At 46.2% G+C, this 21148-nt stretch overlaps 2 protein-coding genes across 18 annotated transcripts; one reads left to right on the forward strand and one right to left on the reverse strand.

The window, feature by feature from the left end:
• Positions 1 to 253: 253 nt before the first annotated feature.
• Positions 254 to 11959, reverse strand: alg13 (ALG13 UDP-N-acetylglucosaminyltransferase subunit). Of its 14 annotated transcripts, none has more exons than XM_029850582.1 (27): positions 11819 to 11958; positions 11430 to 11557; positions 11079 to 11162; positions 9956 to 10006; positions 9833 to 9879; positions 9629 to 9701; positions 9456 to 9537; positions 8963 to 9128; positions 8478 to 8541; positions 8230 to 8347; positions 8055 to 8119; positions 6837 to 6937; positions 6310 to 6395; positions 5975 to 6236; positions 5764 to 5871; positions 5272 to 5410; positions 5036 to 5204; positions 4644 to 4676; positions 4513 to 4568; positions 2616 to 2684; positions 2423 to 2546; positions 2202 to 2321; positions 1503 to 1543; positions 1314 to 1419; positions 1027 to 1137; positions 865 to 951; positions 254 to 834 (listed from the first exon to the last, which is right to left on the reverse strand). In XM_029850582.1, exons 1-27 carry the CDS (start codon positions 11862 to 11864, stop codon positions 590 to 592), a joined length of 2781 nt encoding a protein of 926 aa, XP_029706442.1. In that variant the 5' UTR covers positions 11865 to 11958; the 3' UTR covers positions 254 to 589. The 14 variants fall into 14 exon arrangements, 13 of the variants coding, with proteins under 13 accessions (XP_029706442.1, XP_029706443.1, XP_029706437.1 ...); XM_029850583.1 differs by adding an exon at positions 11657 to 11706 and having other exon boundaries at positions 254 to 951; positions 11430 to 11560; positions 11819 to 11940; XM_029850577.1 differs by having other exon boundaries at positions 254 to 951; positions 9833 to 9889; positions 9956 to 9996; positions 11819 to 11955.
• Positions 11960 to 11976: 17 nt separating this feature from the next.
• On the forward strand, positions 11977 to 20269 carry aars2 (alanyl-tRNA synthetase 2, mitochondrial (putative)). 4 transcript variants are annotated; one of them, XM_011612708.2, is made up of 22 exons: positions 11977 to 12364; positions 12752 to 12940; positions 13043 to 13188; positions 13291 to 13482; positions 13583 to 13727; positions 13830 to 13975; positions 14049 to 14157; positions 14242 to 14280; positions 14521 to 14635; positions 14702 to 14829; positions 14986 to 15124; positions 15190 to 15359; positions 15443 to 15556; positions 16490 to 16630; positions 16699 to 16836; positions 16962 to 17065; positions 17989 to 18097; positions 18199 to 18324; positions 18401 to 18511; positions 19490 to 19573; positions 19642 to 19755; positions 19829 to 20269. In XM_011612708.2, exons 1-22 carry the CDS (start codon positions 12155 to 12157, stop codon positions 20003 to 20005), a joined length of 2946 nt encoding a protein of 981 aa, XP_011611010.2. In that variant the 5' UTR covers positions 11977 to 12154; the 3' UTR covers positions 20006 to 20269. The 4 variants fall into 4 exon arrangements, with proteins under 4 accessions (XP_011611010.2, XP_011611011.2, XP_029706434.1 ...); XM_011612709.2 differs by having other exon boundaries at positions 16699 to 16800; XM_029850574.1 differs by having other exon boundaries at positions 14572 to 14635.
• The last annotated feature ends 879 nt before the right edge of the window (positions 20270 to 21148 follow it).

Genomic DNA, 21148 nt, shown 5'->3' on the forward strand with positions numbered 1-21148 from the left:
TTTCTAACAACCCTGTTAGTACAGCACTGATGTTACAATGTCAACCTTGTTGAACAGAGACACCATGATTGTTAACATGTTAATTGAGTTATTTTAGCCCTAAAACAGACTGATCAAACTCTAAAACCATATTAAATTATCCTGTCATTAAGGACCCCAGCACTACCTACAACTGTAGTGGTTATGTCATGGCTGCCTCAGACCCAGGGCATGATGGGTAACTGATCACATGGTTACAGAGGATGACAGAGCCTGCTGGTGATGTGAACTTTATTCACCCAATAACAAACAAGATCAACAAAAATACATCCCATCATAATTACAGGGACTGACCACATAAACAGCCCCACTCCTCTTTCATATTGGCTGGTCTGGACTCCAATCAAAGTGTTAAACACAGTCGCCTTTTTTGTTGGATTTTTGCACTCATTTTCATGGTAACAGACATCCATTTTCAGTTCTGTGTGTGCCTAAAGTCTCAGTTCAGAAGAGCTAAATTTAGGTTTTAATGAACATTTGAACTTTTCTTTTTTTTTTTTTTTTAACCAAGATGAAATTTAGCGGCTCTTGGGCTCAAGCTAACTATGTGCTAAATGGTTGGAGGAATATAGTGTGTAGTTGTATGGTGGGGGGACGGGGTGGTGAAATACCCAACAATGTGGGTGGGGTTGGGGGTAGGGCAGTAAAGTCTTGGAGCTTGGCTTCCTGCTGGTAATGTCCCCCAGTGTGCAGAGGGTGGGACACAGGCATAATAGGAGGGATGATGAGAGAGGTGGGGAGAATGAATAGTGTGTGAAGGTAGGGGAGGGGCAGCAGACAAGTAGGTGGGAGGGAGTGGCGTTTCATATGGCAAATGCAAAAGTTGTGGAGGTGCCAGAGAATCCTGGTACAGAACAGAGGAGCCTGGGTTAGTTGGGCTGATGAGGGGGCCTTCCATGGAAGGGGTGGGGCCTGATGAGAGGAAGAACATCAGTTGATGTTTGTTCTGGTCTGATCCATCATTTAATATAGGAGAACCATACTGACCACTGGCACCAGGTCCATCTGTCTGCACATCCATGCTTCTGGTAGATTCTGGGTAGGGAGATGTAGGCGGGTGGGGTCCTCGAGCTGTTTCAGTGTATAAAGGTGGAGCAACTGGGAGAAGAACAGAACCAGGTCAACGGTTCTAATTCCTGTGTGTTCGCAATGAAGAATTGTTGCATAGTGTACTAACAGAAATATGATAAAGCTGATTTTCTAAAGCTTTTCCAAGGAATTCAAGCACCTGTGCAAAGCTGTGAGGTAGCCACCAACACAAGAGGGCGCATTACCGTGAGAGGGCGACTCCTGGCTCAGGCAGGGCACGTAGTGCTGGAAGGGGCCCTCTGCTGAGTTGGTAGCATATGCCTGCTGCTGCCAGTAGCTCTGGTGGTACCACTTGGAAGGAGGGACAGACAGATGGACAGAGATGTGAGTCACTGCACATTTGTAAGAAAATAATTCTAAGAGAAATCTCTTACTTGAACTCCTAAATTGAAATAATACTGGAGAACTCTGCAGTCTGTCAAGACGTAGAGCGCACACACAGACAGACAAGCACACACATTAGGCAGTTAAAGTAACCAATGACCGTTGAGCGATTGTGGCTCCAAGTCACCATATCTGGCATCAAACCACACCTGGACCACATCTGAAACCACCCTCTTGTTCTATTTCCTGCTCCCTACATAGTAAACAGGGCGAGTAAACTACTAGTGACCTCCCTGATTAACCAAAAACTGTGGCACTCGTATCAATACCGCCAGATCTATGTCAGCACTGTTCAAGTTAATGTTTTATAGTTGAACAAATAAATTAACTGGTTGCTTGTTGATGTTCTATTGTGTCATTAATAGTTAATTTGTTATGCAATAATTAGCTTTGTGTCTAGCTTCTCGTGTGCGACCGTAATGTTCGATGGGATATATTTCTTTGAGGCGGGATATATTTGGTTTGAGGCGCATCAGTTGTGCACTATTTTTCTAAAGTTCATTATAGGAAAAAGTGTACCAAGTAGGGTGGTGCAATGATCCTCATTTAACATTCAGGCACCCTCATTAGTGCAGTACAGGTAACAGAGGTGGTTTTGGACACAGGCAAGAACTTGCAGATCATTGAGGGTGCAGATATAAGACTGATTGGTGAGTTAGAGATAAGATGGACAAATAAGACAAGTGGACCTCTGGGCAAATCACTTCCATTAGGGTCGTAGGAGTAAGGAGGCGGAGCCACCACTGAACACAGAGCTTCTCCCAACTCATTAACCAACCAGGGTGAAGCAGCTGGGATCATCATGGCAACTGGGGGGGGGGGGGGGGGGAGAAATAATATTCATTCTAGCAGCACAAGTGAGAGAGTGTGTGTGTGTGGGGGGGGGGGGGGGGGGGGGGACACACCGGACCTGGTCGTGACTGTGTGTGTGTGCTTGCTGGCAGGTGAGCAGCTGCAGTCACTCGTGATGAAGGTGAGGAGGGGGAGGATGAAGAGGAGGAAGGTGAGGAGCAGATGACAGCAAGTGGTTTGACCTGAAACAGTCATGATGTCAGGTGTTGGTAGATGATTTGAAGCACTCGTATTGTGAAACTCATTATTACCTGCTGAGTGTAGCAGTAATTCAGCCCTGGTCTTGCTGGGGAGTCTGAGGTTTCTCCTTCCTGCTCATCCTTTCACAATAAGATGAAAATGACTACAGGTCAGAATGACTGTAAGGAGACAGCTTGATCTTGTCTGATTTCCCATCACAAGTTCATCTGGCAGCTACAATCATATTTTTCCCTAAACAGTCATAGCAAAACTAAACGAACTGACCTGATGGTCAATCTCATTAAAGGAAGCAGAGATTAACAGATATACATACAGTATGTACATATATACATTAATATACACTGCTCAAAAAAAGAAAAAAGAAAAAAAAGGAACACTTTGAAAATACATCAGATCTCAATATGAAAAGGGTAGGGCAATGTCTTAGGAATGAAAGGATGGCAGATCTTTTAATGGAATTAAAAGTTTTCAGCCTCTAGAGGGCTTATTTGTATACACAGTCAAAAAAATCAGTAAAATACTGTAATGTTGCGGCAGGCTAGTTAATTTTTCCAAAATTCAATTTCTGCAACTCAAAATGCTTGTCAATATCTTGTGTGGCCCCCATGTGCTTGTATGCAAGTTCGACAACCTCGTGGCAACCTCCTGAGAAAACGGATGGTGCCTTGTGGCATGTCTTCCCAGATCTGTGTAAGGGCATCCCTGAGCAGGAACCTGGCGGTGCCTAATGGACAGAACATAATGTTCCAGAGGTGTTCTATCGGGTTTAAAATCAGGTGATCATGAAGGCTACACAATTGTATCAATTCCTTCATCCTCCAGGTACTGCCTTTCAATCATCAGGAGGAGCCCAGGACCTACTGCATCATTGTATGGTCTGACAGTGGGTTGAACGATTTCATCCCAATACCTAATGGCACTCAGACTGCAATTTTCTAGCCAGTAGAGGTCTGTGCATCCCTCCGTGGATATGCCCCAAGAACCACCACCAAACCTGAATGATGTTGCAGGCAGCATAGCGTTCTCCTTGTCTTCTCCAGACTCATGTCTATCACAGGTGCTCAGGGTGAACCTGCTCTCATCTGTGAAAAGAACAGGCCACCAGTGGCGAACTTGCCAATTCTGATGTTCTCTAGTAAATGTTAGTCGAGCTCCACAGTGCTGGGCAGTGAGCACAGGGCCCACTGCAGGATGTTGGTCCCTGAGGCCACCCTCATGAAGTCTGTTTCTGAGAGACAGTCACACTAGTGGCCTGCTGGAAACCATTCTGTAGGACATGATCAGTGCTCAACCTGTTCCGCCTTGCACAAAGGAGCAGGTATCGGTCCTGCTGATGGGTTGAGGACCTTCTACGGCCCTGTCCAGCTCTCCTAGAGTGACTGCTTGTCTCTTAAAATCTAGTCTCTTCTGGAGATTGTGCTGGGAAACACTTTAAAATTTTCTTGCCATGGCACGTGTGGATGTGCCATCCTGGAGGAGTTGGACAACCTGTGCAAATTCTGAAGGTTTAAGGAATCACCTCATACTGCCAGTAGTGAAAATGACTCAAGCCAATACCAGCACTAGTGAAAAACCAGCCAAAAAAGATATAGAGGGAGAAACTTAAAATTACCTCCACGTAAAACCAGTCCTGTTTTGGGGGTTTTCTCATTGTTGCCACTCTAGTGCACCTGTTAATTCCATCAACACCAATACAGCTGAAAACACCCTCTGCTACTTTACCATTTCATTAACAGTCAGGTTCAACTGATCTCATGCTATGCAAAATAGAAAAAGTGTGACACACACACACACACACACACACTTTTGATGCTTGAATTTTAGGCTTTAGAAAACTTCCTCCTTTACCAAATAAAAATAAATACATTAAAAAAAATAAATCAGGAGAAAATGAGACATTGGCTAGCAGTCTCAACTAACTGGTTTGAGTTGGAGGTCAGGTTTTACCTGATTGGCAGTTGGATCAGCAGAACTGTAAACACCTGAGGTTGAGTGGGTCTGATCTGCAACAGATCACACGTCATTCACTTCCTATCTGCTGCTCAAGAGTCAGACATTTGTCACTTGACTTCACTAACCTTGACTCGCATAGATGTAGTCTGTGAACTCAGCTAACAAACAGGAAGCAAAAACAAATAAGGACTTAAAGACTTTACTTTGTCCCAGGTGACGGACCAAAGATCAGTCCTGTAGCCAGCCACCAGCATGCTGCGGGAACTTTCATCCTTAAAGACTCAGATCAATTATATGAAGATACAAAGGTTAGCTTATAATTTTTCACTTCCTTTGCAATGTAGCACAATAAAGGGTAAAACCATTTAATTGTGCAGCTACAGAGACTGATTTAATGACCAAGATGATGTTTAAAAAATAAAATATTAAATATACAGTATATAAATACAATATTACAATATTTTCCAATTTCAAGAGATCAGGAGAAAGATGATCACAAAGATTTACTAAATCTTACCGTGATCCTCCACAGTGCAGTTCTCCAGCTCCTCCTCTGATGAACACACAGGTGTATTTCCAGGTGGCAGTGAGGATGGGAGGGGTCCAGGGCCTCTCTGAACCTGGTATGTGGAGCTGGAGGTTCCAGGTGGAGCTCGCATGGTGGGGGATGGAGGCACTGCTGGACTCTAAAAATGAACATCAATCAGTAAGTTACTGACTCATAGGTTCCTATAGCTCATTTCCTTTTCTCACCGTCAAAGAGGAAAAGACAGCATCGCCACCATCATCGAGCTGGTAGTAGGCCATGGCTGGGTCCAGGTCTCCAGGCTCCCCCACAGGGAAGCTAAACTGACACTCTTTATTCAGAGCTGCCAGCTGGCGACGACTGCGCCTTGACAAACCATAGTACTATCGTTAGACCTGAGCCGAAGGACCTGTGGCTTATTCATGTCAAAACTCAGGAGTAATTTTCACCCTTAGTTGTCATTACACCCTGCTCCTGTGGGGGCAGCTGCTGAACTTTATTCATTAAAATGGCTGCAGCCCAAAGCATTTTAAATTCAGATTCACATTGGAGAAAGCTGCAGTCGTCACACCTTTGCGACCTTCCTCCTGAATCCCAGTTTAGATCAGCTAATCTTTTCACACCTTCAATGATTATTCATTGAATCCATATTTAAAGAGAACAACAAACTTATCCAAATTCTTGGCCACAATCTCTGACAAATGATTGTTCGTGGTTACCGCGACCTGAAGGTGTAGTTGTCGTAGTCCTGGCAATACCGTCTTCCAGGGTTGTAATAGGTCAGCTGGGGACCAATCAGATGACGGTTCAGAAAGCGAGCAGAGCTTCTGACCAGAATCCATCAAACAAATAAATATACACAGGCCGTCAGTCCAAATGTTCAGAGGTGTGTTAGTCATACAAACACATGAAACACAGATCAAACCTCACCTGGCTGCTCCGTAGCGAGGTCTGGCTGTTGGGGGAGCTTGGCGGTGAGGGGAAACGTAAGGGTCATAAGATATGGCCGCTGGTGTTGGGGGAGGGGGTGGACGAGGAGCTGCTGCTTGAAAACGAGGTGGCAGCCCAGAGGTTGCCGGAGTCCCATAGGAGCTCGGTGGTGCAATCAGGAGCTCCGCCCCCTTCACACCACTGCTACCGCGTGACTTTCTGAAGTAACGATGCCGGTGACGCTGACCTCTGGAATCCAAATCTGACAAAAATAAATAAATACAGTCACTCAGTCCAGAGGAGCTAGCAGTCAGTCAATCACAAAACATATGTACCAAGTTCTCCTTTTCGAGCAGGAGCAGCAATGTTCCAGGCAGGAACTGGATTGACGGGTTTAAGATCTGTCAGAGGAACCAAGTGCCTGATACACAGAGGGTTCAAGTTAGAACATTTCAGTTTCATCTCACCTGTCAGGTGATCAATAAGAGCCCTCCCACTGATGTCATGTGAAATGGTTGTTCCAGACTCTGCAAGAACTGACATTTGTTGATGAGAAACAGAACATTGGTTATGGCCAGGACATTTCATACACAGGAAACTCAAGTGGTGACCTCCTGTCCCAGGCCCCTCCCCCTGCAACACACATCATGCTCTTTGGCCACAGATGAATGTGCCGTGTTTGTTGCTCCACAAAACCATCAATTACTGTTCAATCTTCCACATTGTCTATGCCCACTGAATTTCTGACCACTCACTCAATTGGTCTTAGACACCAGCAGACGAAAAAGATCTGCTGGTTCTTCCAAAGAAAGGATTGTCTGGTTTCTTGCAGAGTGTAGGACAGCATGAAAGTGTGTGTTACTTCTCTCCAAGCTCCTCAATGAAGACGGTGACGGCTGACGTTTGTGCTCCTACTTCCTGGATGAAGGCATTGTAGTACTTCCCTTTTGGCTCCAGGCGTACCTGAAAACACATCTTTTCTAAGTTCCCAAATAAAAAGGAACTAAGTTCAGAGCGTTCATCATTCCTCTGAATCATTTCTGGAAAATACTTTTGGTCCAGGCAGTCTCCTGGGATGACTCGGCACCACAGCAATAATCACAAATGTTCAGTCAGAAAATGTTTCATTAATCAGCAGCAGTATTGATGATGTCCAGTTACAGTGCCCCCTGCAGCCACTTAGAGACAAAGACTTGTGAAGCCTGAAGTTGAATATTGACCAAGAACCATGAAATAATAAAAATGAAGATCAGCAGTTTGCCATGGAGACAATTCTGATGTTGTCCAGGAGTCCAGCCTCAAAGTGGGTGTGGTTGCTGCCAGCTGATTGGTCCGAGGATCTGAGGAATCTTTTCGGTGCATTGCTGGATATAAATCCAGGCGGGAGAAACTTTTTAATTAAATATTCACATTCCAATAGGTGAATGAACTGATCGGAGACCATGTGCCCATAAGGGTCCGGGATAGAACCAATGACCTAACTGGAACTGAAACTCCAGCCCAACCACACCTACAGGCGTGCATACAGCTAAAGCTAGGCTGCTGTGTGTTCAAACCTGGTCAAGTATGTGATCAACAGCATCAACTAAAGGAAAGCTGAAATCACCATCAGGAGAGGTTGAAATCAACGTGAACACCAGACACCAACTAATTCACGTCTCATGGCAGCAGCAGACCAAACACATGGCTGCAGGAACCACAGGGTTTCTGACTGAACTCCCAATTGCCAAGCCAAAACTGAAAAGCTGGGACTGGTAGTAGAAGCTATATGTTGAAATATCCAGGTCATTGCCAAGGTGCCCTTCAGAAGGGTACTAATCCAGTCGACAGCAAATCCCTCAGCCTGACAGATCTGTCAGTGACATCATGTGTTCCTCCTCTATGGAGACTAAGGTTGTCAATCAATAACTAGTCTAAGGAGCCATTAAACATTCAACTCTACTTTTATGCTCCCTAAACTAGAAGAATCTCAGACCCAACAGGAAGATTTGTGGGGCAACAACAGCATACGACAATGACAATACATCGCAGCTGAGACATGAGACGTATGCGACGGTGCTGGCTGGCTCGGCGGTGTTACCTGACACTTGTCTCCCAGGAAGTATTGCCTCCCTGCAAACACCATGTACTCCGCCTTCTGCATCTCTGTCAGCACAGGACACGCCTCATGTGTAGTGATGTCAATGATGATCTCACACTCAGGACTTTTGACATTTCCATAGTTGATGCAATCAGTTGTTCAAGTGACAGTTTACCTTTACAGTTGTCCTGCCACACATCGAACTCCAAGTTCCTGTAAACATCTCTGTCCAGAGACTTCATCACCTTGTAAGGTAGGGAGAGTCTGGAGAGGGGCGGGGCTTCTGAAGGAGGCTGTGCAATGAAAGCCACAGAATTCATCAGGTACTTAAATTTAGAGCAGAATCAGGAAATAAAGAAGTTGCTTCATCAGGTAACACAGAGCACCCTCGATCTTGCACACACTAGCGGTCACATGACTCACCTTTGCATCATCGCTCACAGATAATTTCTCCTCAGAAGCTCCACCCACCTCTGACTCCTCCCTGCTGGTGAAAGAGCTAGGGTTAGTTTTTTTGGACTATTTAAAAAAGGTCCCGTATTATGTAACATTTAAGAGAACTAATATTTCTCCGAGGCCCCCAGAAGTGCATTTTAAGTCTGTGCAGGAAAACTATCCCCATCTTCCAGATCAGGGAAATTTTTGGATCAACACATGTTGAATACAGTGTTGCGTGACCTCCGACAACTGTGTGAAACAGATGAAAATCAGCATAATATGGGACATTTATCACACATAATTTTTAGTTAGTCATGAAAAAGTGCATTTTTCATTACTGCAGCAACACAGGAAGAAAACACCCGCTGAGCTGGATATGCAAGATCACGTTGTGCATTTTAACATCGCAATCCAAGAGGTGATCTTGGTGATGAGCAATGAAAACATTCGTGGGTGTAGAGTATGTGTACCTTTGATTCCTGTCCTCTGGAGTGTCATAGCCAACATCAATATCACTACACACGGACAGGCTGTTTCTGTAGCGACGCCCTCCGACTCTAAAAGCCTCCATTGCCTGGCAGAGCTCCACCTCCGCCAAACCAAACACTTTGGTATACAGCAGCTCATAGAGGAGAGCTATAAACAAACATTGAACTTAGCTTGGTCCACAGAACAACCCTCCTGCACATGTCCAGACTCCAGTGACGAGAAGTTTCAGTTATGACTCAGGTGATTCACAGCTTCTACATATGTTTTTCATCCAACCAGTCCTACAAGGGCTGTTATCCAGGCAACTTTTCTGTTCTACCCAGTTTTTACAAAGGAAACTGGGATCCCAGGTGAAAGCAGGCAGGATTGCAGGCTCTGTAGGACTGGGTTGATGACCACTGGTTTATGTTACTCAGGTGATGCATGTTAGCAGTCATCAATGGTTGTGAAAACATCTCAGAAGGTTGCACTCACACTGACAGTGGGCAGCAGACATGGGGTAGCTCTTCGGGTAAACTATATCATAATGTCCATTAATGGAGCAACACAGCGTTACCTAAGCAACAAGCAAGGTAGCACTGAATCACATTTCAGGCTGTGAAACCCACTTCAGTTCCATATTGCAAGAAAACATTCAATTGCTTCACCTTGTCAACAAAGTCCGCCTCTGTAATCACTGTTGCCGATTTTCCCGGATAACGATAGATCTGGAAGCACCGCCTACATACACAAAACACTGTTAGCATAGCATTGAGACAGGAAACGGTTGCTGAATTAATGTGATATCCACCACATTCAAATTATATCTTAAACACTTGATAAATTGGACTTGTTACTTGGGTAGTTCTCACCTGTACAGCTGAGACAGAGCTTTTATCTCCACCTGACCCACCGTCTCCTGAAAACACCATCACTGGGCATCAACACCTGCCACGATCATTGAACCATTAACACCCACATGATGACAGACTCACCTTTGGGTCCTCCAGACGCTCCAGGTACTTCTCGAAGGATCCTTCAACAAACTGACATTAATGAAACAAGAACAGCTTGATTCGGATTCTTGACACAATTCCTTCCATGGTTAAAGGCCTCAAACAGCTCAGTAACAGGTCAGCAACAAGCAGGTCACAATGTGACTTGTCAATAAAGTTGTTTGAAACTCAAACCATCAAACATGCCAGTGCGGTGAAACTTAGAGAGTAAATGAGATAAAACAAACCATCCACTCTCTATGCACAGGGGCTTCTTGGACAGTTTCTAAAAGGACAGAAACCTCATTGACCGGGTCGATGAGAATTGAGAATAAAAATATCAATAAAAATATTGGCTGATCCGATGTAGCTGGTCAGACCGGCAGGAAACCTCAAACGAATGACTCTTCATTTCACCTTGTGAAACTGTAATTTTGCAGTTGATGTTTTGGTAAGCCGTTTGTGAGCAGTGTGATATGTTGGTTTAAACAGGACATAAGGGGGTGATTTACAGTAGTGTCACACCGCGGCGGTATCACTATCAACTGCCAAAGAGCACTACTCCACATAAGTTGGGTTTTTTGCCCAATCAGTGGCTGGTATTGACAGTTGTTACAAGAATCAATACTATGAAGTAAAACAAATCGGCCGCATACCTGGTATCAGTACTCACCCATCCCAATTAACAGTGTTTTCTGCACCAGTCCAAACACACTTTTACATCCACTTATGTAATCTCAGACCTGGGGGTGTTCCTTGTTCAGGCGTTTATCACTAATGGGCACACCACCCTCAGGAATGATCTTGTGGACATTAATGGTCTCCCAGCATCACCTCTGTGGGTAGCCAACGGCTGCAAAGCACTAAAAACGTGCATATGCCAACGACCAAGTTGGTGTAGAGCACAGCACATTCAGCTTAATCAAAAGTTAAAAGTATGCACACTTCTGTGCATACACACCCTTATCCCCGAGGCCCCTGCTCTGCGTACGATCTGGTCCCTCTAAGCCTTTGTTCGTTTGTGAACGTTGCTCTCTTATTTTAACAAAAAAAAAAATGATGAAGTCCATCTTGACATGAACCATCAAAACTCCTAAAACAAAATAAATCTGAATCGACTCACCGGTTCAAAGTTGCACCTGTTGGCTCGCATGAAGTTGGCACAATCCTGCCGGATCTTTTGATGATAGTTCTGAGAGTAATACAACTAAACACAAATGAAGTTTCTTGAGGATGTATTAGCAATAATCGGTATTCTACTCATTTATTTCCTTCTCCCTTTAACGCTTCGAACTCAGATTAAACTCATGGCGCCTGCTGGGAAAAAAAAGGTCAACAATTCATTACAAATTGTCTGGTCTCCATGGTAACAGAGAACGCCCTTAACTGAAGTCTCCTCATCAGTCCTTAATTACTGTATTTCAGTTTAACTGCTAAACACGGCAGCGGCTCCCATAGCCGCGTGCTAGCCCACCTGTTCTGATACGGCTCGGAACAAACTAGATGCGTCTCGGGCCACCATCTTCCGGTACAGACCCAGGCTGCACAGGTACTCGTCCATGTTAGCGAAATATTTTTTAAGGCCTTTCTGCATCCCTCCACCTGTATGATAAGAACACAACACACAGAAAAGACGAGTTGTGACTTTACTACATGCACCGCCCGCACACACAGGTGAGTTTAATCACAGCTGATCAGCTGCTGTAGACACGCCCACCGCCAGGCGCGCTTACAAACCAAAGCGTCGAATTCTGTAAACAGATCCCAGCACAAAATGGTGTACAAATTTAGAATCGGAGCCATACATTAATTCGTTACATTTAAACAGGAATGTGAGCACTGCGACTTAAATCAACAACTCACAAAAATGTACACATATTATGACTCCGTCGATCCTTCTTCTAACCATTTTTCCCTTACGGGGTTGCAGCGGTCACAGGGACCTTAAACCTTACTGCCTCCGGGCCAGAGGCGGGGTCGCCCTGTATCATTCTCTTGGATTCTCGTGTATAAACATAAGTCTAGCCGTCAGCACCTGGTGGCAGTAATGTAACGTTATCAGGAGAATTAAGTCTAAGAAGAAGAACTCAACGGCCGCGCCTGCGCAGACAATCACAACAACCTACTGTCACCGTGTGGGTCGTCATGATGTCGCTCTGGCTCAGCTTCATCCGTGTTTAACCGACTTCTTTGGACCAAATGACGACTCTTCTCCGGAGGATCGGTGGCTTCTCTGTCCGCTCATGTCGCTCCTTCAGCGGCTGTGCTCCGGAGCAAACCGCTACCTGGGTTCGAAGTACCTTCGTGGAATTCTTTCGGCAGAAATATGAACATCTCCTGGTTCCTTCCTCCCCGGTCCGACCCAGATTAGACCCCAGCCTGTTGTTTGTCAACGCCGGTATGAACCAGGTATGTGTGGACCAGCACGGTCAAGCCAACCAACAGTTCGACAGAAGCTGAAAAGGACAGAGGGTAAATAGCTGGTTATACTGGGACAAAGAGGGTAAATGAACTGCTTATTATGGGACAGGTAAATGACTGGTTACACTGGAACAGAGAGGGTAAATGGACTGGCTACATCGGGAAAGAGAGGGTAAATGAACTGGTTATTCTGGGACAGGTAAATGACTGGTTATACTGGGACAGAGAGGATACATAACTGGTTACACTGGGATAGAAAGGGTAAATGAACTGGTTATACTGGAATATTCTTTTCAAGATGTGGCATTTTATCAGTTGTGTTGTATCTGGATCCAGTAAAATGGCTGCTGTGTCCTGAGTGAAGTGTTGTTTCAGTTCAAGCCCATCCTCCTTGGGACAGTTGATCCACGCAGCAAAATGGCGTCATATCGCCGTGTGGTCAACAGTCAGAAATGTGTGCGTGCTGGTGGCAAACACAACGACCTGGAAGATGTAGGTCGTGACGTGTACCATCACACCTTTTTCGAAATGCTAGGAAACTGGTCATTTGGAGACTACTTCAAGGTAAAGATGGAATTGTTCCTGCTGTGGGACAAATGAAGGAACGTTTGATCTTCAGGACAAAGAAAATAAGTGTTATCTAAAGAGCGTGTCATCTTTGTTCAGGAAGAGGCATGTAGCATGGCATGGAGCCTGCTCACTGAGCATTATGGGATACCAGCCAGCAGACTGTATGTGTCTTATTTTGCTGGAGATGCTGCCTCAGGTCTGCCAGCAGATGAGGAGACTCGACACGTCTGGCTGGACATTGGGTAAGTCCTTGTCCCACCATCATCCTCCATATAAGGACCTGTCTGAAATGGTTACCTTCAGCTTTACCTTTTGGGCTTTGGGTGGGTCTCTTCTGTCCTCAGGGTTCCTCCGAGTCGCCTACTGGCTTTTGGCTTGAAAGACAATTTTTGGGAGATGGGGGACTCAGGTCCCTGCGGTCCCTGCACTGAGATCCACTATGACCATGTGGGGGGTCGTGACGCCGCAGCTCTGGTCAATGCTAACGATCCTGACCTGGTTGAGATCTGGAACTTGGTCTTCATGCAGTACAACCGGTTGGTACTTTAACCCGAAGCAGTGAAACCAGTTACTTGTACTGGTCAGTTCCCAGTATAAAACTCTGTGTGTGTGTGCGTGCGTGTGCGCGTGTGTCAGGGAGGTCAACGGCAGTCTGTGTCTGCTCCCCCAGTTCAGTGTGGATACTGGAATGGGACTGGAGAGACTGGTGAGGGTCCTTCAGGGAAAGAGGTCCAACTATGACACAGATCTGTTCACCCCACTGCTGCACGCCATCCAGCAGGTGCTGCTGTTTCTGCTTGGCCCATTTTGTTGAATGTTGTAAACAGACACCCTGGAGTGTTGACTGAGCATTGACTATTGCTATGCTGATGTATACCACCAGAGGTCAAAAGTGGGGCCTTATCGCGGCAGCATGGGCACAGCAGATGCAGGGAGGGTGGACATGGCATACAGAGTGGTGGCTGACCACATCCGCACACTGACAGTGTGCATCGCTGATGGAGTCTATCCAGGCATGTCAGGAGCAGAGTGAGTCATAAGTGTGTCATCTGACTTGGAATCATCCAGTCAGTGCTGTGGTAATTGTGTCTCTGTTTGTCAGGTTGGTCTTGAGAAGGATTTTGCGGCGGGCTGTCCGTTTCTGTAACGAAGTACTTCAGACCCCCCCAGGAACGCTGGCCAGCCTGGTTCCCACCGTCTGCCATATTCTGGTGAAATACATTTCCCATAATCCCTCTGATCAGTGAAGAGAGTAACACAACCATTTACCAAACTGTTGATTTTTTTGTTGTCAGGGTAATGTGTATCCGGAGCTCCACCAGGAGTCCAACACGGTGAGGGACACTCACAGGATGCTGAACCAGCAAGGTTACAATGGAGACAGTTGTGATCACATGACCTCGGCAACCCCATGTCAATCCATTCAGTCTTTTTTTGCCTTTGTGTGGCTTTTCTAGTCAGTGTTTTTCTAGTTAGCATAGGAGAGACCAATGACACATGTTTTACCTGCAGTTCTGGAACAGGAAGTTTGTCACCAGACGATTGATTGACAGCAGCAGCTTCTTCTTCCTCAGATCATAAACATTATCAATGAGAATGAGCTTCACTTCCTGTCATCACTGCAGCAGGGCAGCAGGGTGATCCATCGAACCCTCAGCAAAAAGGACTACAAACATGGAGTCTTTCCAGGTCAGCAGTTTTTGCAGCTGCAAATCACATCAAACACCTTAACTTATACGTGTGCCTGTGTGTCAGCTGCCGTGGCCTGGTCTCTGCACCGGGACCTGGGCTTCCCCCTGGACCTGGTGGACCTGATGCTGGAGGAGAGAGGGGTCCGTGTGGATCACCAGGAGCTGAACATACTGATCACTGAGAACAACAAGGTGTTTAGTCCTTGGCACCCAGGTGCATTTTGGGAAGCTATTTCTTGCACTTTAAAAGGAATCGGATCCAAAAATATATTTTATATTTCGTCTGTGATCCATGTGTATGTGTCACCTTGGCTGTTGAGCTAAAATTCAGTATCGCCTCTGTCTCAGGTGAGGGGGCGACTGCAGTCATGTGATGAGAGTAAGCTGACGCTGGATGTGGCCACCCTGGCGGAGCTGCAACGCCTCAGAGTGCCTCACACTGATGACAGTCTTAAATACCAGTACCACCTGGAGGGTGACACATACGGTAGCTCCCACTGGGATGGCTAACGCATCTCTGTTCCGGCTGTACTAACGCATTGGTCCCTCCAGTGTTCCCACAGTGCCATGCCACTGTCCTGGCTTTGTATGACGGTCAGACTCTGGTTGCTGAAGTCCCCGAGGGTCGGCGCTGTAGTGTCATTCTGGACCAAACCTGTTTCTACACTGAGCAGGGGGGGCAGTCACACGACCACGGCTACTTTACCAAGAATGAGCTGCCGGTCAGATGAGTACAGAGGGAACAGGAACTGTGGGAAGTGGCATGGTTCATGTGAGATGTGACTCCATCTGTGTGATTTCTTAGGACATGCCTTACACTGTGGAGACTGTGATCCAAGTTGGGGGGTATGTGGTCCATCAGGTGACTGCAACAGACCACCTCAAGACAGGAGATCAGGTCCAGCTTCATCTGGACAAGGTAGTCTTCACATGCACACAGTACCATTAACCTGTTTAGTTGATGAGTGTGTTCTACATAACCATGTAGAGCAGGGGTGCTCACATTTTTTCAGCATGCAAGCTACTTACAAAATGACCGAGTCAAAATGATCTACCCACCACAAAAATGCAAAACATCTAATTATTTTCAAATTTATTGAGGATTCTTTGTATGTACAATGTATGTTGATGTACCTTGCATAACCAAATGAGCCAATTTTGCAAAACACACATAATAATTAACTAATAACATTTTTTTGCCTGAGTTTACTTTGATGACTTGCACTGAATTTAATCAGCCAGGGACGCATAGTCCGGACAGTAGCTGCTGACAGCCAGCCTCAAGCACACTTCCAAATGTTCATCAGTCATGGTGGAACAGTATTTGGACTTAATAATCTTCATGTACTTTATAATCTTCAACGCACTTCGAAAATGACATCGTGAAAAAAAAGTCCATGAAAGTGATATGTTTTTGTCTTAGTTCCGCTCCCTAAATCATTTTGATGACCATAAGGCCTATAGCGATGGCTTAAATTCAGAGGTAATTCGCTGAATAGCTTAGCGCTTCTGACTGGTTGCCCTGTATGTCAATCAAGTAACAGGATTGATGATAGGCTGACATCGTAAGTTCTGCTGCAGCGCCGTTGTGTGCGCTTGATTGGTCACCTGAATGTCAAATTCAGTTGTCATCTAACTGGCTGCCCTGTATATCAATCAAGTGACGGGATGAATGATAGGTTGATATTTCACGCCGCGATCGACCAGTACTACCTCCGCGATCGACAGGTAGATTGCGATCGACATAATGAGCACCCCTGATGTAGAGGATTAGGGTGTGACTATATAGACTTCTTTTTCTGAACACCTGATGACTTGATGGTTCCTCTTTGGAACTTTTCTTATCCTTCAGATCCATAGACTGGCCTGCATGGTGAAGCACACAGGCACCCACATCCTGAACTTTGCCCTGAGGAACGTTTTGGGTCCCACAGTTCAACAGAGGGGATCACACGTCTCAGCCGATCGTCTCCGCTTTGACTTCAGTGTCATGGTCAGGCAATTGATTGTTATTGGCACCTAGGAAGTCAGAGCTGCTGAGTTATGGTTTATAATCCTCAGGCTTCACTGAGTGTGTGTGAGCTGCAGCGGGTCGACAAACAAGTGTCTGACATCATTTCAGCCAACCACAGCATCTACAGCCAGGAGATTCCTCTGCGGATGGCACGTAACATTCAGGGTTTGAGGACAGTAGACGAGGTCGGTTTGCCTGCCTGCCTGCCTGCCTGCCTGCCTGCCTGCCTGCCTGCCTGCATGCCTGCATGCCTGCCTGCCCGCCCTTCATGGCTGTATTCCTCTTTTAATGTGTGTGTGTGTCTCCACAGGTGTATCCTGACCCGGTGCGTGTTGTTTCAGTGGCAGTGCCGGTCTCTGACCTGTTGGTTGGACAGCCAGACAGACAGACATCTGTAGAACTCTGCTGTGGAACGTGAGACGCGTCAGATGATCAAAGAGTAGCTAAAGAATGCAGAAATCTTTGTTTCTCATGTAGAAAGTGTGACCACACATGGAAATGGTCCCATCTAGAGGAGTGACACCTTTCCTTTTACTGTCCAAACATTTAGAACATATTCCCATTGTAGGCATTTACAATACTTCAAGACACAAGCCACCATGTCATGTGACTAAACTACCAGCTTCCTGCTAGAGCCACCAAAGCAGAGCTGTAGGGGAGTGAAGAGAACCTAAAGAGGGAAAAGACAAGTGCTGTTAGGAGAGCAGGAGCTCTCAGAAGGGTTTTGGTTGATTCACACCAAAAGTGACAAAGTGGCCACAGCAACGGCAAAGCTCCCGCAACTGTATGTGTCACTTATGTTTTTCTATTTCCTACAATCTTTAACTGTAAACACACACATTTTGCCTCAGCATACAGACGCAGCCTGTTAGCTGGTTTACACGTCCCTCCGGTAGTCCACATCTTGCCAGATGTCCCCACAACCCCCAACACCTTCTGACAGGCATTATACTTTAGTTTTGTGTCTTTTCAAAAAGGTCAAATATTTGGATAAAGACTGCGAATATTCATTTTTCCTCCATTTTCTTTCTCCCTTTTAATTTTTTTTTGCTGTGGGAAACCGACTCGCCTGTGATTGGCTGTTGCCACAATCACATCACGGCTCATTTGCACGAAGTGGAGCTTCTCTCAGCTTCACCCTCACCCATCTGTGTGAGCGTTCGTTGAAAATGAATGGCAGCCGATCACTGCTGTCTCTTGTGGTGTGAATGCAGCTTTGGAAGCTGTGTGTTGAAGGAAGATAGGATCACCCCTGTTTGAGGGTTCACAGGTTCAAGACAAATAGAGCTACAGCCACCAAAAGGGTTTGGTCAGTCATTCAGACTTTGTCTTCTCAGTCATCTGCTACAGACTGGAGCCATCAGGGATCTGTTGATCATCTCTGAGCAGCAGATTGTGAGGGGAATGAGTCGGATCATTGCTGTGACGGGACAGGAAGCCATACGGGTCTGCTATTGACATTTTAAATAGAAGCCTATTCTGTAAAGCTTATGAAGGTGGGTTTATCTTCAGCAGACGACCTGATGGTATTGGTGTTGTTTCTCCAGGCCCGAGAGGCTGGTCAGCTGTTGTTGCAAGAGGTTGACTCTCTAGCAGCCAGACTCACAAGCTCAGCCTCCAGCAGCCTCAACGCCGCCCAGCATCTGGCTGAGCAAGTTGGAGTTGTCTCTGATGTATGTGTACTACCCATAATGCATCAGAGCTCAGGAGATGTGGAGATGCTGACTGAGGCTCTTCTGTGTCTGACAGGCTGTGGATAACACCGCCATCCCTCAGTGGCAGCGCCGAGAGCTACAAAGCCGCCTGCGAACACTGCAAAGGAGCGCCAACACTGCTGTCAGGAAACTGGAGATCAGAGAGGTGACAACCATGCACACATACACGCCTAGCTCCATCCTACCTGCAGGAGCTAGTGATACCTTATCAGCCCAATAGACCGCTCCGCTCTCAGAATGCTGGTCTACTTGTGGTTCCCAGAGTTTCTAGGAGCAGAATGCGGGGCCGAGCATTTAGCTACCAGGCCCCCCGCTATGGAACCAGCTCCCTGTCCAGGTACGGGAGGCTGACTCCATCGCTACTTTTAAGATCAGACTTAAAACCTACCTCTTTAAAAAAGCTTATTGTTACTAATTCTGTAGTTCCAGTTACTATCATAGACAGACAAATTATCATACTTAGGGGGTTGTCTAATCATTAGGTTAACATCTTAGCTATGCTGCTATAGGCCGAGGCTGCCGGGGTCCGGAAACATGATCACCTGACAGGCCTCTGTCACCCCCCCACTGGGTCATGGTTTCCTCTCCTCTCCTTTTCTCCTCCTCATCAAGCAGACTAGTTATGCTGATTCCTGTGTAGTTTTACTGCTCCCCCCCCCCCCTTCTCTATTCATTTACAGGCATCACCGCCTTCAGAGCTGCATGATGACCTCCGGCCCCGCTGACCCGCTGTATAAATAGTGTGTTTTTGTGTGTGCTCTGTGCTCTCTCCTTCTCCCTCTCCTCTCCCCTCCCTCTCCTTCTTCCTCTTCCTCTCCCTCTCCCTCTCCCTCTCCCTTTCCTTCTTCTCTTCTCTTCTCTTCTCTTCTCTTCTCTTCTCTTCTCTTCTCTTCTCTTCTCTTTACCCAGCCGGCCATCAGCAGGAGGGTCCCCCTACATGAGCCTGGTCCTTCTCAAGGTTTCTTCCTGTTAAAGGGGAGTTTTTCCTTGCCACTGTTGCTTGTTGGGGGTTAGGCCCTGGGATTCTGGAAAGCGCCTTGAAACAATTTTGATTGTATAAGATGCTATATAAATAAAGATTGAGAGGACTTTCCTCAGTGTTGTTTCCTCATGCATTATTCAGGCTGCCACCAGTGCTCAGTCTCTGCTGGAGAAGAATGGCAGCAAGGACCTGCAGGTGGACTCTGTGAACACAGACAGTCTCTCTGTGAGTAAACCTCCCACAATGCACCAGGGCTGATGACATCATCAGTGTGATCACCTGTGATTTTTCAGATTTTGATGAAAACGGTGAATCACCTGAGCACTGCTGCTCCTCACAGTCATGTGATGTTACTTGCTCACCAGAAGCATTCTGGGAAGGTTCTTTGTGCCTGTCAAGTTCCTAAGGTAATATTCCACATCATCTGATGACATCACATCAGGGCAGGTTGGACTGATTTTCCTCTTTCTCACAAATCAGAGCTCCACATTTCTCTCAGCTTCTGATTGGGCAACAGCTGTGTGTGGTCACCTCGGCGGCAGCGCTGGGGGCTCGGTGTTGGTTGCCAAAGGAACAGGGAGCAGCAGTGACATCAGCGAGGCTGTGAAGTGGGCAGAAGAGTTTGCCCTGGCAAAAATCAAGCCTTCACAGGGGTGACAACATCACAACACCTGCTGACAGGGAGTGTTTGTGGGGTCTGGAGGGCGGAGCCACATGGATTACCTGTTAGAATGCTCACTGTTAGCACTTCTGTACCATGAAGGACTGCTGGCTCCACCCACAGCTGCATTCAGACATTTGGTTAAATATAAAGTGCTTTGATACTTAGGCTGAATGTTTGTGTTTGACAATGATCATAATCTGACTATATTTATTCCGGAATAACCGACTAAGAATAAACTGGGTGTTGCTGTAATCACATTCACTGGGACCAATCAGAACTCATCAACAATCATCAAAATTGATCCTCACATCGACTCGCAAATACACCAGAAAGGATCAGTGACAGGAAGTGCTCAGTCATGTTAGCTCACCTGTCCAAGCTAAAACTTGACACAGCTATAGAGGTCATCGGTCACCACAGGAAACACACTGGTGTTTCTATGTTCTGTTACAGGAGGGACAATGACAAGATCACATGACCACAACTCATCACAGGGTTCCCATTAGGTCAGTTTATATGAATCAGCCAATTAGAGGAAGACTCAGGTACTTCTTGAGGCATGCTGCCAGAGACAAATAGTTTGAGTTGAGCTGAAGGTCGGTCACGTTACTCTGAAGATCCTCTGCAACTCATAGCACATCTCACGGCATTGCAGCACAAACTGCTCCATCAAAAGACGATGGGGAAGATCCATGTTTGTAAAAACGTCAGACTGGCTTCTGTGCTCTGAACGACATGACAAACCAGAAGGGAAGGCAACAGCAGGAGGCCCAGACTAGACCTCAGATTGTTAGCAGACACTGGTGGGGATACAAGATCAAACAAGTGCTTTTAAGGTTAGCAGTAGTGCTTTAAAATCACTCCCCAAATGCAACAGAAAACCAATGGAGAGAGAGACGAGTCTATTAGAGTGACCCAGCAATTTTGCAGTAGCGTTTTGGATGTGTTGGAGTACATAAATAGTAAAAGAAAAAGGTACGCAGTTACCCAAACAACAAACCATGGGTGACAAGTGACCTGAAGGCCCTTTTGAACAAGAAGAAGAGAGCCTTCACTGCTGGGGACCCGGCTGAGCTCAAGCGTGTACAGAAGGAACTGAAACGCAGTCTGAAGGAGAGCAAGGACGCCTATAGGAA

This window comes from Takifugu rubripes, chromosome 17 (genome assembly GCF_901000725.2).
Source record: "Takifugu rubripes chromosome 17, fTakRub1.2, whole genome shotgun sequence".
NCBI lineage: Eukaryota > Metazoa > Chordata > Actinopteri > Tetraodontiformes > Tetraodontidae > Takifugu > Takifugu rubripes.

Bases quoted from the DNA above. Each gene is read 5' to 3' on its own strand.
- aars2 (XM_011612708.2), top strand. From the start codon at position 12,155: ATGACGACTCTTCTCCGGAGGATCGGTGGCTTCTCTGTCCGCTCATGT. The intron at 15,557-16,489 runs GTAGTCTTCACA...CTTATCCTTCAG, and splicing joins TCCAGCTTCATCTGGACAAG to ATCCATAGACTGGCCTGCAT. The intron at 19,756-19,828 runs GTAATATTCCAC...CTCACAAATCAG, and splicing joins GTGCCTGTCAAGTTCCTAAG to AGCTCCACATTTCTCTCAGC.
- alg13 (XM_029850577.1), bottom strand. From the start codon at position 11,864: ATGGTTAGAAGAAGGATCGACGGAGTCATAATATGTGTACATTTTT. The intron at 9,997-11,078 runs GTGAGTCGATTC...AGTTTGTTGAAG, and splicing joins ACAGGTGCAACTTTGAACCG to GATCCTTCGAGAAGTACCTG. The intron at 5,411-5,763 runs GTAACCACGAAC...TGGTTTGTCAAG, and splicing joins AACTACACCTTCAGGTCGCG to GCGCAGTCGTCGCCAGCTGG.